General features: G+C 38.6%; 1 protein-coding gene across 2 annotated transcripts in view; it reads left to right on the top strand.

Moving 5' to 3' along the window:
• taok3a (TAO kinase 3a) overlaps positions 1-19,166 on the top strand; it is a 59,201-nt gene that overhangs the window by 17,186 nt on the left and 22,849 nt on the right. For both annotated transcript variants that reach the window (XM_058635952.1, XM_058635953.1), the window contains exons 2-10: positions 5,301-5,430; positions 11,751-11,987; positions 13,723-13,794; positions 14,794-14,895; positions 15,212-15,257; positions 16,544-16,640; positions 17,017-17,130; positions 17,399-17,490; positions 17,709-17,802. In XM_058635952.1, the coding sequence (XP_058491935.1) occupies positions 11,856-11,987; positions 13,723-13,794; positions 14,794-14,895; positions 15,212-15,257; positions 16,544-16,640; positions 17,017-17,130; positions 17,399-17,490; positions 17,709-17,802 (749 nt within the window). In that variant the 5' untranslated portion in view covers positions 5,301-5,430; positions 11,751-11,855. The remainder of the gene's footprint in view (positions 1-5,300; positions 5,431-11,750; positions 11,988-13,722; positions 13,795-14,793; positions 14,896-15,211; positions 15,258-16,543; positions 16,641-17,016; positions 17,131-17,398; positions 17,491-17,708; positions 17,803-19,166) is intronic.

Raw genomic sequence — 19,166 nt, 5'->3', positions numbered from 1 at the left:
TCAGCACTGACTCTAATGAAGCATGATCGCACCTTTGTTTTTTCCATTATTTTCCCCAAGAGTTGGATCCGTCTGTGTGCATGTTTAGGAGAGCTGCCCTTGCCTTTCACCCATGTTAAAAAAGAAGAGTCTCCATTCTTCAGTGAAAATGCATCATACACTGAAAAAATGAAAATGGTTGACGGATTTAAAAATATTTAATTATTCATTTGGTGTCACATAACAAGTGACGGACACTATGGTGAACGTGTACTCACAAGTTCTCTTAAAACCTGCTGTTTCAGAGTAATAAACAATAGATTTTCAATATAAAATGCAACATATGTGCATAGTGGTGTTAAAGTGAGTCAGTTTAGAGTAGGTGGTGCTCGTGATTCGTGAGTCGTGCTCTGAAAATAATGAACTGATACTGTGTTGGGCCCACAAGGCTTTTTTCCCCCCTTTCTTTTAATAAAGGTTGCCGGAGAGAACATAAAATTATATAAACATGGACCTCCCACATGTGTGTTACTGAAGGAATATCACATGATGCTGTTAGTGCTGCTTGTAGGTGTGGTTATGATTCAAAAGGTTTTGATGTTCGTGTCGGTGCCAGTACATCGTCTTCCGATGAAACTTTGCATTTTTTCATATGGCGCCAAAAACACTGAGCAGCTTCACAGCAGTTGTTGCTGTTGAAGTACTTTTTTCTACAATCTCAGATAAAAATCGAACCACACATACTCTAAAAATAGAACAAAGTTTTACATGAGTTTGTGATGAAGCCTCCTTATTCTTGTTTTTTTATATCTGTTAATCCAGGTGGATGACCAGGCATAAATCATCCTTCTTTTATGTTTTCCCACTTCCCAACTTTTAATAATCTGTTTTCAACAAGAAATCTGTCTCTACATGTGTGTAGAGTAGAGTGTAGAGTGTGGGTTTGTAAAAAGCGAGAGTGTAGATTGGTGAACAAACACACACTATTGACAGTGTTGAAAACAAAAAAAAATCCGATGAAAAGTCGCTAACACTGATAGTTGCCACAGAGGATGAATGGCTTTAATAGAGAAAAACTCCATTTTTTTCTCCCAAAGGGATGGACACACACATGGACCTCTCTGGATTAATGTGAATGATCTATAATGGCTGAACGAGGGATAGCTTTCTTCTTTGTGTGTGTGTGTGTGTGTGTGTGTGTGTGTGTGTGTGCGCAGATGAATATATTTTATTTTTGTTTCACACAAGTTGCATTCCCACACTACTGAACTGTATTTCCTTCTCCCAGATTGCTTTGGACAGACCACAATAATGATGTTGTTCATAAGTACTTGAGGAAGAAACTCTTCCTCAGCTATGGAAGCAACGGTGGTTGTTTAACTCAAATTCCCAATTGTAAAAGACTATAATGGCAAGATAAAAAAGCAAACATATTGATAAGCCATTGTAGACTTAACAAGGCATAGATTTGAGACTTAAGTGACTTATGAGGCTGATTCTTGACAACAACAGCCTACTTGGAGGCACACTGTGAAGTCAGTGCAAACAATGAGAGTACCTCATAAAACCATGCCTCAAAAATCTCTCAACTTCCCCTTTAACATCACAACACAGTGTGCTCTTTATGTTGAAGATGTTGACACTATGAGGGCAAAATCTGATATTTTCCTAACTCACACATGTGCCTTGTGTAGTAATAGTTAAAATCACCCTCATTTCCCTTAAGTGCCATACATAGTGGCAAATAGCTATATAGTGCCTTTAAAAAAAAAACAACCCAAGAATGCTTTACAATACAAAAAGAAAAACGGAATGTTTTACAGGACAGTGGCAAGACGGTGGCTATCAGCCATAGACCTGTTTGAAAAGATGGCTCTCAAGGTGCAGCCTCACTAAAAGCGCTGTCCCCAAAGGTTATAAGGAAATCAGGTTTCACTACATATTTGAATTGTACAAGGTTCTGTTTTTTTTCTCCAGATTGGGAGAAAAGAGAAAAGACTTATTGCTCTTAATTAGGTCTTGTCCAGTGCTCACAGTTTGTCCATTGCATTTTAGCTGAAAGAATTCATATTTTGAAAATGGTGACATTGTGATCCCCCTGTGTGAAAAGCCACATAAATGCACCTTTCGAGGATCTCTGAGGAAACTGTTGGTAATGTAGCAATCTTAGAGAAGCTTGTACCATAGTGGAATGATGCCCAACTTTATTGCCATAACATGCACCATATTTCATAGTGGAGAGACAGTATCTTCCCTTTTCAGCTGCTGGCTACGCTAGATACCTCTCAAAAGCCCCAGGCTAGCTTAATATTGCATGGCTGCACAGAACCCATATGTGAATGTGTGCAGGGGGCAAAAGAGTGTGTTTAACACTAGTGTTGAGGCTTTCATGGGTCATTGTGTGTGCATGTGCATGTGTGTTCTTCACGTTATATCGGTCCTTGTGAATTTATATCATTGAAAGTGCAAATTGAAATGTGTGAATGATTTGGCTTGGTACTATTGAAAGCTAATCTACAGACACGTCCGTGGAGAGGAGCGTGTTTGACATTCATTGAACATTCATTGAAGCTTGGATTAATTGACATAAGTGTTACAATTTTGTTTTGATTATAGTTGTGTCCAAGAAATAAACAATTAAACAGCCCTTATCAGCATTTAGACAACATCCTCTTGAAGTTCTCACACGGTTTCTCCATCAGAACAACGAGATACTCATCCAATGAAACCCAGTTAAATCACTTATTTGGCCTGTACAACACAGAAACATAACCTTTAAATCTTCTTTGTTGGACATATACTGTAACTACAATATTATGGGGGCGTTTGGTGTTGCTTTAAATCAAGTAAGGGAAATCACTTTAAATAAACTAGGGATTTAGTTGTCTTGTATTTGTCCCTCACCCACATTTATTTTGGCATTAGCCTAAAAGCTTATCTGAGAAGGTAACTGTAGTGTGTGTGTGTGTACACATACATATCTCAACAGTGTCACTAAGCTTCTAAGATGAGAGCTGCCCCAAAGTTTCCAAATCCTGCTTTAGAGTGGAGAGTATATAGTGTGTGTGCGCACACTTGTGCACACTTTGCTCTGTGAAAATGAGTCACTGCTATAAAAATCCACTGCCGCCCTGGCAGGATAATCAGGACAAATGTTTAGTTTCTCTCTATCTCACTGGATTAGTTTTATTTTCAAGCTGGGATCATTTTTGTATATTGCAGAAATTGCCTCACATTGGGTTGTTGGAGCTTTATTCAAACCAAAAGTATTTTGCTTTGAGACGTGTGATCGAAAGCATACCTACTGCCAGCATGACTCTTGGTTTTCTCTGTCTTTTTAAATGTCATCAGTATAACGGAATATTAGATCGCCTGTAGGACTGTGCAATATGGCAAAAAAAAAAAGGTTAGCAAGAAAATCTACAGAAAGTTAGTTTTTTGACTTTAAATTTTGTTTTCTACAAATTTGTTTTATATTTGTGGTTGCTCCCATTCATTTTAATGTTCATAATGTGGAACTTTGTGAGATACAAATGAGAAGGGTTGTACTTTCACTTAGACTTAGACAGACTTATTGCCATTCAATTATACTTACTGTATACGTGTACTGATGTGTATATATGTGTATATACACACATATATGTATATATGTATGTATATATATATATACATATAATCTGTCTTGCTCCTTCTACCTTTCATTCCTCTTCTCTCCAATGCATACCTCCACTTCTCCAGACTCTCTTCCCCCTACTCTCACTACATACATTAATATGTTGTATTTCAATATCATCTGCAAACAAAATAGTCCACGGGGTCTTCTGCCTGACCTGATCTGTTGGTTCTTTCATTGCCATTGCAAATAAGAAGGTGCTCAGACCTGACCCATTGATGTAATCCCCCCTTCCCCTTGAACCCATCCATCACTCCAATTGCACATCTCACCACTGTCTCACTGTCCTCATACATGTACTGTGCCACCCTTACATACTCCTTGTAAGCTTTCACTGGACACATTGGATCTGTGGTACTCTTCCTTTGAATTAACCCATATTTCTTGCTGATCTTCACTTCTTTCCTTAACCTGGTAACATTTCTTTCCCGTATCTTCATGGTGAGGCTGGTCAACTTGATGTACTTGAGTAAAAGACACAAACATAGTCTTGCCATTGCACTTTTTTTCGCACTCTTTCTCTACCTCTATTTATGTCCCTCTGTTGGTTGGTTGGTCACAAATGCCAAGCAGGGTGGAGTGAGCAAGGAAGACGAGGAGGAGAAGTGCAGCCACAACTTTCCCAGAGGCTTTTGCAAGTGTCAGTTTGTGTTATAAATCATTCAGGGACACTCAGAGAGGGCATGATACATTTTTATCCCCTTTCTCTCATCCCTTCATTCTCTCCTCTTCTTTTATTATTGCAAGGGGTTCTCCTGAGCACCCGATCTGCCACTCGGCACAATCAAAAAGACAAATGAAGAGTATGGAAAAACATATGGATAAAATCAAGAGTTAGAGAAGGAGAATGTGATGCCATCTGCAAAATGTATTCTGGGATGGACACTGGACTCCCTGTGACCCTGATAATAACAAGCAGGTATACGAGATTAACTAATGGGAAAATGGTTCCTATCGTAACCTTATGGACAAAATAATTAGCCTTTTATTTGTTAGACACCAGCACCATGTACTGTTTCCTTTTTCTTACAATGATGGTCCCGTGGCAGCCCCTGTAAGATTCAGAGTTATGTTTTCTTTTTCCTGAAGCTGATTTAAAAAAAAAAAAAAAAAAAAAAAAAAAAAAAGGAATCATGAATGCAGGTGTTTGCAGGTTTTCATTGTCTCTTAAGTCATGCTATTATTTTCTGTCACAAGGAAACACAGAAGCTTTACCTCTGTTGGTACTGAATGGACTTTTCTTCCTATAAAATCTGTCTCTTGGCATATATTATAAAGTAAAGATACTTGAGGAGTCTGTTATTCTTGTCGGTTACGTACAGTGTGAAAAGCATTTGTTTTATATAATCTTATTTTAAACGTGCTTTACATTTATGTAAAACAATTTCTAAATGATTCCAGTGCAATATTTTTTTTCATTTTAATATTCAAACTGGTTGTTAAAATCAATATTTACAAGAAGAAAACCACCAAGTCAGTGTTACAAAAAAAAACCCACACAAATCTGTTATCAGAATTGCTGCTGATTATTGTTCTCTTTACCAGCGAAGAAGTTATTTCCATTTATAGTTTTAACCCTATTCAAGTCATTGGCACAGTTTTCTAAAGTTTTAAATCTTCCTTTCCTTCTTCCTCTGTTTTATCTCAGGTACAGTATTATTCCAAACCTGAGGAAAGTCATCAAGATGTCAACTGTGGATTTCAACTGAGGAAAGAATAACGCAGAAAGAGAAGGAGACAGCAGGCAGTCTGACTCCCCCTCCACACATTCCCTACAGGTAAGTTTGACTCTCACTTAGTTTAATTTATTTTCTGTATCAGGATGCCTTATTGGGTGTTTATATTTGTCTTTATTTTGATTATACCTTCCAGCTCTCTGTGAGTTAACTACACACATGTCTGAAAGGCCATAAAAGTGATGTATAACCTTTTTCCATTGATGTCACCCAAACAGAACATTCTGTTTCAGACATTGTTCAGTAAAGAAATGTGTGTGTGTGTGTGAGAGAGAGAGGGGGGGAGGGTGAGAAAATCCCCTTCATGTTGCAGTTAGACAGCCGGCAGAGGCATCACCCGACTGCAAGCTCAAGTCTTTTTTTTCACGTAATGAAAGCCTGCTGCCCTTCCGGCTCACTGATGTACATAACAACTAACCAGCCCTCTGTCACACTGAATTAAAGCTCAGTTTGGGAGGAGGCAAAGTTTCTCTGACCTATGAGAACAATTTTTTCAAGTTGCCTGTGTGTCTGCATCCACAGGAATTCCTCTGTGTGGGTATTGCTGCAGCAAAAATGTTTGTGGTTGCATGTTGGCGGCATGCAAATAAAACATTTACATACTTACAAGTGGTAGCCTGGTAGCTCAGACCACTTTCATGGTTGGCTTGTTAGACTTTTGCATACAGTGGTTTATTTTTTTTTCCTTTAAAAAGTTTTGATGCTCAATTATCAAAAAGCTCTATAGAGTTTGAAGAAAACCTGGGGTTTGTCTGTGGTTGGATTCTTTTATGAATTAAACAATAACATACATTAAGACCTTCTGTCAACCTGTCGTCATCATCACATACAGCGCCAATGCCATTATTGGATTGAGCAGAAAGTTGGGTGTTTCTATGTTGTTCTATGGGCAAATCTTGTTGCTAAATCCACACCCGGAATAAGAAAAGAGCTTGAGGAGATGGGGTGTGGTGAAAGGGAAGGGAATAATTTGGGTCACAGGACGATCCTAAACGCAAAAAAACAAACTTAAAATGCCCTGTGATGTTGATAGGTTTTCAGTTTAGTGAGTCCCAAGTTCCACATGTGGTGTCTTATATGGGTCCCTGGTAAATTCATTGGGTCCCCAATGAAGTGATTATAAATTGTAGTAAGGCATGGTTATAAGGAACAGATATATTCATGTACAGTGGTTCCTTGATTTCTGGTACATTTTAATGACGACAATCCATATTATATGCTCATCTATATTATAGTGAAATCTGAAAGGTGAATCAGGAATTAGAAAATTAAGAATCAGTTTAGTTACTCAAAGAAGAAAATGTGTGCGTGTTGCCAGTAGTTTAAACTACATTCTAGAAGCTGTGCAGATGCTATACGTAAATGTGTAACCTCACAAATGCAGGGAGAGTGACTTTTAAGTACAGTAGCTTCTGGCAGTAGAATCGTTACAAAGTTCTAAAAACAATTGTAAAAGTGAAAAGGATAAACTAAAAAATTACAGCACTTTTTTGATCAACATTTTTATTCAAGTCCATCTGTTCATTTTGCCTCTGGCAATCCCAAGAACCTTGTGCATAAAGATCACCTCAGTTTCAAACGCACACAAATCAAAAGAAAAAAATCCACAGTGACAGAACAAACCAAAACCTGTGGAATCCATGAAGTCACAGAAACAAATAACACTTAAGTTAAAAAAATAACACTTTTGTGGCTTCATAAAAAACTTGGAGATAAAAGTACAAAAAATAATTGATGTCTTTGTAGTAGTTTATTTTATACATCAAAAAGCTTATATAGGTCATAGGCTTATGTTGTTTTTACTCTCTAGAAACCAACAACAAACTCAACACAATGGTGGTGTACCTGCAATAAAGTTGACATGGCCTCAATCCGAAAGTGTAATGCTGTCAATGACCTTTTCTACTCTTCATGCAAGCCAATCTGTATTGACTCATACTGTAGCATGCACTTTACAGCCATTCTCAGATTTTCCATTGATAAGAAACTCTAGTCAGCATCACCATACAGCCCTGCATTGTGCATTTAAATAGGCTTCTATATTATTCATAACAAGGCTGACCCATTTAATGCCATGCACTAGGCATGCACACACACATTCTTGTACAGCATTCCCAGTGAGGACACTCAAAGACATAATGCATTCCCTACCCTCCCACCCTAACCTTAACCATCACAACTAAATGCCTATTCTAACCCTAACCTAATGGTGTGTTCCATTTGTAGTCAGAACTTGGAATTTCATAACTCTGAAACTTGTAGCAAACTCACCAACCCCTAACCCCTGGGATTCAATGATGGCTCCTGCCAGTATTGATTGCTATTGATTACAATAGCTAACCTGAGATGCATTTGTGTCCATGTTTTTTTTCCCCCGACACCTCAACAGGAACTTGTTGTAAATGGGACACAGAATAAACCCTAAAAGTCTGAACCATCAGAAAGCTCTTAAATTTGTGAACAATGTTCTAGGGTTGAATCAACATTTGCCCTCACAGCCTGCTACAGACATGTACACACACACACACACACACCACAGTGCTCTACAGGGATCTTGTACCATGCTGAGAAGTCAGGCTCAATGTGGTTAGTTTTAAGTTTTTATTAGACACAGCCACTGTAGAGTGCAGTGATTATTTTTATTCTGAGTGAGTCTATGATCCAGACTTCAATCATACTTCCATGTGCACCAAAACACAAAAACTCCAAAGATCTAAGCTTGCTCTCTGTAATGTTGTAATGTAGTTAAAGGAATGGGATCATTACGTAATTCTTATTCCTTCTGTGTTACACACTCTCGCTCACACAATTTGGCAGATTTAGCTTTTTTTTCCCCCATTTCTGATTAGAGCTGGAGATTTAAATCCCAGCAAGAATTCCCACAGTTTCCCTAATTCCTTTTCCTGCCTAAAGCCAGAAGGGGGGCCATTTAGCCGTTAAACCTCCCGGCAGCTCACACACACACACGGACAATGACACTTGTGTGCTATGAGTTTAACGGTGCAATTTGTTTCTTTGGAAACACATGCATGAAAGCATACTGCTGCACTTACAGACATATATGCATTTTTATATATTACATACATGACCTCTGGAAACAAACCTCATTTATACCCTTTAGTAAAAGTTTATTTTAACTACTACTGGCAAACCCAAGTGACGGACATTACATTTCCACTTATTGGACTAATGTTCTTCTCCTAGTATAGAAGCACTTGTGGGGAATCAATTGATGGAATGAAATGTGTCCGTCTCTTTTATGCTAGGTGGCAAAAGTGTCGATATTAGATGTTTTCCAGTTGACAAACAAAATAAGAAGAGGAAGACAAACTTTATCTTGTATGGCTCTGAGATGACTATACCATACATTGGTGATAGAATTGAATTGAATACAGTGACATAATTTCAGTTATTCTACTACTGGCATACATTTACATTTATGCATCTTGCACTAGCAAAATAAATCTACATCCAGTAATTTCATTGTGATTTTGATCTATTTAATTTGAACGAACGTTGGACTTGGATTAAGTTGTAATATTGTGCGAGTTTAAGAGTGTATTCAGGCATTACAAATCGTATCTTTTTCACAATCCACTTGCAGACTGTGGCTCAGTCTGATGGGATCTTCTCTTTAAAGTATTCTTGTATATAATTAGCAAAGAGCATAAAGTGTGATGTCCCATTTTAATGTGACCGTTGCAGCACATGTTTATAGAGCCATATCCAGCAGATTGATGGACTTAGTCCTACAACAACATGTTGGTACATCAATTAGTCATAGCAATGCCAGTTTTAGGCCTGGGGGCGGGAGCGTGCATGCGTTTGTTTGTGTGGTTGTTCTCAAGTGATTTCTTGTGCATGCGTGTCAAACTTAACGTGGTGCACGTGCATGTGTCTTTATGTGTAGATCAGGCTAGATTAGCAGAAACCATATAATCTTCTCTCTATATAATTTATTGTTTATGACAAATCCTTCAGGCCCAAGGTGCACCCCCACAGTGACCCACACACACATCGTCTTATTTACTGAGATACCAGAGCCGGCCATGCAATGTATGTGGTATCCCCAAATGTACACATTAATGCACAAATACATAGATAGAAGTACAGTATAGTATCGTGCAGTGGTGATGTAGTAAAAAAAAAATAAAAATACAAACACAAATTGTCCAAGCGTCGAGCGACTACGTCGGACTAGTAACAGCTTTATCAAGCCTCCCGTGTTGCAACCTGTTGTTGCCACATTGCATCACTTTACACATCTTAAGAGAAGAGAAGGAAGAGTGAAACGGAGGGTGCTAGGGGAGGTTTGCAGTCTCCACAGTGATCACATGACTTCAGCGTTCATTTACTAAATTTTTAAAGTCTGTTGCTCATCTTTCAACTCTCCATCCCTGTGGTTTAGATCTGCTTTCTAAGCTGTCTCATATGGGTTAGAACTGCGTCCTTACTCTTTTTAAATCTGTTTCCCTTTCTATCCGTGCTTCTCTCTCTCTTTCTCTCTCTTGTCTTGAGCTGTCTCTCTGAATTTTTCACTCTGCCTTTTCCCAGTTTTTTAGGGGATAAGGTAAATTGGACTAAATTGACCGTAGGTGTGTGTGTGAGAGTTGATAGGTTGTTTGTCTTTTTGTGACCCTGTGATGTACTGGTGACCTGTCCAGGGTGTACCCTGCCTTTCACCCTTTGTCAGCTAGGATTGGCACCAGCGCTCCCCGCAACCCTCATGTGGAGGATAATGCAGTAGAAGATGAATGAGTGAACAGAGCATGATCCTGTATTATGGGGCTGTATCAGGCTCTTTTTTGCTGGGAAGATGCGAGACAGGCAGGTACACTGCTAAAGCACACATAGATATACACAAGTTCACACAGGTTTGCACAATTAATTGACGTCCATTAATTTGGACAGCCCAAGTCAAGCTTTGTCCATAACCAGTTAATGCCTAATCCTAACCTTAATCCTAACCCAACCTTAACCAGTTCCTCAGAAATGAAGTTTAGGAAGATTAGGATCACCAGGGTTTGATCCCCATGAGTACTACTGTATGGTCCTGAAAAGGTCAGTGTTAATATCAACACTGACATAGTCCTTAAGTGCTAAAAACATTACGTGCTAAATACTGGAGTCCAGTTGCCTTGGATTTTCACACTCAGAGACTACCATGACGTGAATGATTGAGAACCTTCACAGACATATTCACCTAAAGTAATGTCCCCCAAAAGCTAAGAGGCTACCAACTCTTTGCATCTGGTGTCATGAAGTAGAGCTTACATGACTTTGCCTATAAGACTGATTTTTTTGAAGGGGGGTGTGATGGCTAAGAACCCGTTAGAAGGAGGGGATTAGGATGATGCTGATGCTCAGTGTCTTGGCCTGGATGTTTGTTCGATGCTTGCTTTGAGTGGGGCTTGATTTTTTTCATGGCTAAGACATAGAGAGAGAGAGATATTGGAATGATAGAAATGGTATGACTGTGTGCGTGTGTGTGTGTGACATGTGCAGTGAAGCTAACTGGAGTGGGGTGTCCAGGATGCGTACACGCTTCACAGCCCAGCTGCAGTGTTGCGATACAGAACGGCTAGCATTTGTGTGTCCGTCTGCATGCACACAGGGCAACTGTTACACTGTGTGCATGCATGTGTGGAAAAATGGAGCATCAGTGACTCAGCGTGAGCTGTGACATTTTGTGTGTGTGTGTGGACATGTTAACATGAGTAAGTGTGACTCAGGCTTGAGCAGTGGGACTCAATCATATGACTGTTGTTTTTCCTGTCTCATCACCTGTCAGCTGTCCATGAGATATACACACAAACACACACACACACACAGTTACATTGACAATCCTGAATCTTATGTGTGCATGCATGTTATTTATTTACTTTGTATAAGTGAATCACTTATGTCCTGTTTTATCCCAGAATGCTGTACATTTTATGGTGTATATTCTTTATTTTTTAGATAATAAATGTTCTGGTATCTTATATCTGTAAATGTTACTTTGATTTGTTATTTTGTCTGTTAAATGTGTTACTGCCTGTCTTAGCCAGGACACTGGAAAATGTTTAGTCTTATTCAGGCCTTCCTGGTTAAATAAAAGTTATGATAATAATAAAAAAATGTTGTTAGGTTAACTACACAGGATTTAATAGTTGAAACCCTATCAAGAGAGCTTCAATATTTGGTTTCTTGGTTATGATGAATGCTGTCTTTCCTACAGGTTGAGATGCATGTACGTTTCCCGGCACCACAAATTATTTGTGTATTTAGCTTGAAATAAACAAATGTGCTGATCTTGTCCAGTGCAGTCGCACAACAATAAATTGTCAGCTCATTGTCTCTTTCTCTGTTATGTTTCCCAGGTCTAGCTGGCCAATGCCGGGCCCATCGTGGACATCTGGCGGCGGTAACAACAGCAGTGTTCATGTGAGAGTGGTCCCCGGCGCCTAGCCCATGTGCAGCCCATAATGCCGTCGTCTGCACAGAAAGGAGTGCCGAAGGACCCCGAGCTGGCTGACCTCTTCTTCAAAGAGGATCCCGAGGATGTATTCTGTGACCTGCACGAGATCGGACATGGCAGCTTTGGAGCCGTTTATTTTGTAAGTGCTAATTCATGTAAAGAAATTACCAAGTTTATCATATGTGACTTGACCTGGTAGGGATTTAAATTCTGTTGAAAGTTGCGACCCTCGTGTGGAGGATAAAGTGGTAGAAGATGGATGGAACATGTATTAAGCAGGTTCTTTTAGCTTCCGTGAGTTTTAGATTCAGAACGAATAACTGCATTTGAAAGAGAGCCTGGATAATTTAAACATTAGCCAACTCTAATCAAAGCACTGATAGTCCTGAACTACATCATGGGTATGTGTAAGTGAAGCGTTGGTTTATGAACTAGAGTTACCCTAGATATGAATTTATCGACTCACTGATTTCACCATATTTAAGTATAACTCGTTACATTATGGGTCTTTGAATACAATTAAGTGGAGATTGATTTGCTCGCAGCGCTTTCTCTTCTTATTCGTCTCATCATCACTAATTACTCATCAAGCCTTTGATTCTAAAGCTGTGTGGAGGAAGGTTGAAAGCATGCTGCACCTCTCCTCTTCTCTGCCCCCACATTAGATGCAAAACTAGGTGCAATAAGGCTCCTCCCTCCCTTCTAAGACAGATGTTGCCCTGGTATTGAAATACAGAGAAGCTGTTAATAGTGCGGTAGGATTTGCTTTGCTGCCAAAGCATGGATTACTCATCTACATTCATGCATAATCAAAAAAATGCATGCAATTGTGTAGGCATTCTTAGTTAATGAATGGGAGGACGGCGGAGGAACTCTTCTATCAAAGGGAACAGGGGGAACACCCTCGATTGAGCGTGGAAGCCCATCACCCAGGGCTTTGAATGCATACTACAAAGATGTATGTTGGAAGAATACAACCCCCCTTGCAAAGATATCGCTCTCAGTGTATTTCAGTATTTCTCCATTACATGAACTTTTGCATTAGCTATTGCCAATGATTTATAGATTATACAAGAGGGAATTGCTATTATGCATGAACTGATGGGCAATCATTGGGATCAAATGAATCTGAATAAAGTCAAATGGGAATACCCTCTTGCCTGCTGTTAATCTCATTCCATTTGAATGTCAACATGAAACTCCCATTTGTTTTTAAGGGAGATAAATATGAGATCAGGCTGAGCTGCAGTGTAGCTGTCTCTGAAGTCAAATTCCTCAACACATCGAGTTTAACATGGCCATATGAAAGTGCACAGACAACTTACTGTAGCCAGCATTAGCACGTACCTGCAGACTTCCCCCCAGTCACATCACTGAGTGTTTGGATTGACCATGCGAACATTTGTATACATTCAAATGCCTGAATCTCTTTGTGCCACATCTCTCTGATGGAAATGTATTTGTGCTTGTTATATAATCTTTTAAATGCATGGGATTTGATAAACTCACCTCTAATCCCCTTTGAAGCAAGTTACTGTCCAGTAAAAAGTCATTTGTTTCCTGCTTTGTTTTTCTGTTGTCAAATAGAACAATACTTCATGCATTTAAAAATATATATTATCTGTATATGGAGCACATAGAAAACACTTGTTTGCAGGAAAGTACGTTTATATACTGAGCCATATTAAAGGGCATCATTTTCTAATTTATTAATTGTGAAAGTGATCTAGAGCTTGGAGACTAAATCAGGGGACCTGCGATACCTTATAAGATGATAACTAATGTTTGTGAGAGATCTTTTCTCAGGTTTTTATAGAGGTTTTTGAGATTTGATTAAAATTTGACTGAAATTGTCTGTCTTTTAATTCTTTTAGGCACGAAACTCTTCCTCCAACGAGGTGGTGGCCATCAAAAAGATGTCCTATAATGGCAAGCAGACTACCGAAGTAAGATACACACACACACACACACACACACACACACACACACATGCACTGGAATTAAACAGAATTGCAGCAGACACACCAAACTTTGTATTCAAAGAACATGGTGGCACTGTGAAAGTGTAAAAATGTCTGTCTTACATCATTTATTTAATTCGACTCCAAACAAAACGTACCACTAACTTGTGAGTTACTTTTTCTGCGGTGCTTAGATACCCTGAAAGACCAAAAATAATGTACTATTATAAATTATAAATAAGTGATTGCTGTCACTGTCTGCTACTCTTATGCAAACCACAGAGAAAGTTCAGGCACACAGCATAAGTGTATTTCAGAAGACACTCTCTGTGATCACAACTGAACTTCAGCCCACATTTCTTTATAATTGATGGTTCTGTGTTATGGCTCTCTCATGTGACATTTTTTTAACTGTTTCTGACTATTTTACCCTTATGTGAAGTATTTACAGTACTCCTACAGTGCAAAGTCTTAGGCCATTAGATTTGTTGTTTTAGTAACGCTATAATGACCATACAGTACAATTATTTCTCAGTTACTCTGTCGGAAACCATCCAGAATATATACGGGAAACATATATGCAGTTTTAAAACCACAGTAGCCTCATGTTGAAGAAAGATCTGCTGTGAAAAAGGACTATTACTGCAGATTTATTAAATACATGCTTGATCATTACATACACATGTCGTAGAAGTTAAACTCTTTGACAGCTTCCGATCCAAATGTCAATCATCACAAAGTTTGATAGACATAAAAACAACAAAGCTGGTGGTGCCCTAAGACTTTTTCCACAATACTATATGTTGTGGTGCAAGTAAAAACGTTCCCTATTTGTAAAATTGTAACAGATGAGTAAAAGACACAAAGAAACCTGTGTATGAATCGTTATTATGCACAATGAGGCCAGTTGTGACCAATTCTGTGTTCATGTGATTGTGCCTATAGTGATTAACCGTCTCTGTGTCTGAATTTGTTTTTATGTAGAAGTGGCAGGACATCATTAAGGAGGTCAAGTTTTTGGGACAGCTGCGACACCCAAACACGATAGAGTACAAAGGCTGCTACTTGAAAGACAACACTGCCTGGGTCAGTGGATCCTTCCTCACTTCTCCTTTTGTCCTTGTTCCTGTCTCAGACTTATCTTTTTCTTTCCATCCTCTTTGTCTGAGTCTTTTCCTCTTTGTCGCTCCTCTTCCACTGACTATGTTGTCTATTTATAGATTTTGATAAAACTATCTATGTCTACTGTTGCCAGTGTAGTCTACTGTTGACGATCCGTTTTCAGTTTCTGTTTCTACATCACATGTTTTCACAACACTTTTTTTTTTTAAGTTTTTTATGATTGAATGTGCCATACCATGTGAATGATGACTTATTGATCTATTGTTGTATTCAATTTTAGCTGGTGATGGAGTACTGCCTGGGCTCTGCATCAGATTTACTAGAGGGTAAGTGTGTTTGTAGTTATTTAAATGCTCAGTGGACACACACTTTGAAACATCTGTAATTAATGTAATAAGTATAATAAAATCAAAGCCAAGCGTACCACTAGATAAAATTTGAGTTTTTGTATAGATGTTGATCATGTTGATTACTGAGCTCCTTCAGTTTTAGTCTTGTCTCAACAGAAGTTGTGACTCTAATGGAACGTATGCACACACAATCAGAACATGTAAAGTACATGTTCTCTTTGTGTGTGCATACATTTTCTCCGGGTAACCTCCCCACAGTCAGATGGATGGATGGATCTTAATAGTTGAACTCTACACAAACGACTTAATGACAAGTCATTAAGTAGCCTGTACATGTAACCACTGTAGGTTCTTCAATTCCTTTCACTCTAACTGAATTCAAACACCGGTCCAGATTACTTTTCAACTTCTGTTTTTTTTTCTAGATTTGCCAGACATGACGAGCTGTCTGCTATCAGATGGCTGCATTCATCTCTTAAAACCCATAAACTTATGATTATTTTCTGTGGTTATACTGTATGTTATCATTATCACTGTCTCATATGTGAATCCTACTAAAACAAACCACTAAACAGGACAAAGTATTCCATAAACGATTCAGGTCAATAGATGCAGCAGTACCCTCAAGTAGGTTCTTGGAGTTAGATAAAAAAGTATAATCTTCTGGTTTTGTAAGTGAATTTAATGTGTCTATGTGGTCTGGCTTCAGATGTTTTGTGCATAAGATTATCTAAACCATATCTGTAGTTTTATAGCCCATGTACTTCTTGTAAAGAACAAAAACACACTTCCTGAACATAAACTTTCTGAAATGTCCACCATTTAAACATTGCCAAGCTAAGCATGTTAATTTTAGCACATACGTGTGCACCCATCACTAATGTAGATACAAGGATCATGACACTTGACCACAGCATGTGTTTTAAACTCTGGCCTGTATTGAATTATACCAACTAAAAAAGTCTTTATAGCCTCTTTGATTTAGGATATGATTTTGTTACCGCTGTAGTTGAGAGGGAGCCAGCATTGAGCCAGTATAATTGTTTAAATGTTATCATGGATACCAAGAGGGAATACAGTGGCTAGCATTTTCCGGTCACCAGTTAGAATCCCAGTTCCTGTTGCCAGGAGATAGCTCTGCCACTAAATTGATACATCATAAGTGTATGAAGACACTTTTTTAAAATTATGTTTAATTGTTATAATTCATTATGATGTCATTTAATCCCTAATAAATTCCACTGTCTTTATTTCTCACCAAGTTCACAAGAAACCACTCCAAGAGGTTGAAATTGCTGCCATTACCCACGGTGCCTTGCTAGGACTTGCTTACCTACATTCCCATAATATGATTCATAGGTGAGTTCATTTGTTTCTCCACGTAAATGTTTCCCCACAGGTACATACAGTGACTTTAACAAAAATGTCATAAGATTAGATGAGGCACACTTCTCCCCGTTATTGCACCATTGAATGAGACAGTGGTTGTAAAACCTTGTGTTTGCTCTTTGGTTTCACCCCTTTTTTATATATCACTGTGAGGAGGGAACAGCCTCCATGTTTAACTGGTGCTGACAGTATTATCTTTATTAAACAAAGACAATGATTTGCATCTTAATGTTGTTGTGTTGTGTTCTTATTTTCATTTGTAGGCCTGCCTCACATTTGATAGAGACTAGTGTCATATTTTGTATTCGGACATAAACTTTATCTCTGTATCCTTGTCCTTGTCCAGAGATGTGAAAGCTGGAAACATTCTGCTGACTGAGCTTGGTCAGGTCAAATTGGCTGACTTTGGCTCCGCCTCCATTGCCTCACCTGCCAACTCCTTTGTGGGAACACCTTACTGGTCAGTTTACACATGACACAAGTCAGAGACACACATGAATACATGTCCTTGACATGAACTGCAATGTTTTAATAGAAATGTATATGTTGTCAGATATGTTTCCATCATGCAGTAATACATTTAAGATTTTTTTTGATTGGTACAAAGATGTGTTTTTCTTTGTAAACCTTTTCAGATATGCACATTTTTTTATGTAAAAATACAGTAGTTTGTGGATTTGACTTCATATTTGCCAAACTGTGTGCATGCATGTTGTGTGTGTCTTCAGGATGGCTCCAGAAGTGATCCTAGCCATGGATGAGGGTCAGTATGAGGGGAAGGTGGACATCTGGTCCCTGGGTATCACCTGTATAGAGCTGGGTGAGCATACATTTGAATTTTCTGGTATTGAAAATTATATCAATTTATCTCTAAAGATTAAAAGTGATGAAACAAGTGGTCAAAGCAAACATTTAATTTTGAATATATCGTTAGTCAGGCAGAAGCTTACTGTGGTGACTGTGGAAAATCTTTGGCACTGAAACATCACGTCATCTGTTCTTTTCTGCCGCTGTCTTTGCATTCTTGTTTTATTTTAGCGGAGCGCAAACCGCCCTTGTTCAACATGAACGCCATGAGTGCCTTATATCACATCGCCCAGAACGACTCTCCCGCGCTGCAGTCCAATGAGTGGTGAGTTGAACACCAAAAATATTGATCAACTTGCTGTTTAAAATAAATCGAAAATAAATTCCAGTAAAACTGCTGAAACAATACCTCCAGTCAGCTGTAAATATTAAAGCCTACACTGATCTGGGCTTAAATATCCCCTTGTTAATCTGTAGGACTTGTGGTCCATGGCGACAGTCCTTGTGCAAGGTCACACTCAAAGTCTCTTATGTAATTACCTGATAAGTCACCACCAAATGAATACTGTGAAAAACCAATACTATTCCTGCTGCACCATAAAGCACAATTTAATGTATATTGACATCAAAGCAAAGCAGTGTGATTATCACTTATAGTTCAATCTCACACTTTTCTGTTTGCTCTAGTAACTCGGATGTTTGTTTTGTTTGTATATGTGTTCTAAATTTAATATGGGAGAACCGCCTGCTTTATTCATCACTTTAGGCTGCTCACAGCCTCACAGCTCATGACTGTGGATGCTAATAGATTCTCTAGAGAATATCCTTCCAGGCATCAAGAACCTTTAAGCAGTTTAATTTGGGCCAGTAGGTTTTAAAGTCTAGTCGTTGCTCCTTCACATCTCCCACTTTTAACATTTTTTTCAACATGGAACTCAACGGTTCAATGTTTAGTTTAGCTTATAAATAAAGAAACTGTGTAAAGTTGAGGATTTCTGCTAATACAGAATATCTTCTGTACCAAATGTTAATGGATGAAACCAGGCTGACCAGGTCAAGATGAATCATGATGACCATAAAACATGCGATTGAAATTTGGAAACTGATAAAGCATACATAATTACCCTTAAAAGTAAAGAATTTATACATCCCATAGACCAATGTAAGCGATCCATTTCCAAAGACTTCTGGTCCATTTAATGTAACCTGGTTGTTAACTTCTCCATGCATGTGTGTGTGGGTTTTCTCCGGAGTCTCCTGCTTCCTCCAAGTCCAAAAACATGCAATATGGGGATTAGGTAAATTGAACACTCTAAACTGAACGTGAGCGTGAGAGTGGATGCTTGTTCGTCTCTATGTGGCCCTGCCTTTCACCCTCTGTGACCCTCAAGCAGTAGAAAATAGATGGATGGTTGTTAATATGGGGTTGCAGTATATTGTAATTAGTAAATAGTAAATGTATGTAAATAGTGTTTACAGTATCTTAGATAGGGAAATCATAATTGCTATAGTCAATTATGCCAATGTCAATATAGGCAGTGGTTTTCAGGAGTGCTTGATTTGCTTTGCTTTCTACTGTTGGAGCACACAATCTTACACCTATGGTCAATTTAGAGTGTCCATTTTACCTAATCCCCATATTGCATGTTTTATTGGACTGTGGGAGGAAGCCGGAGAACCTAGAGAAAA

This window comes from Solea solea, chromosome 8, assembly GCF_958295425.1.
Source record: "Solea solea chromosome 8, fSolSol10.1, whole genome shotgun sequence".
NCBI classification, from domain to species: Eukaryota; Metazoa; Chordata; class Actinopteri; order Pleuronectiformes; family Soleidae; genus Solea; species Solea solea.
Note: the sequence above shows the minus strand (reverse complement) of the source record. Positions and strands in the feature narration are given on the sequence as shown.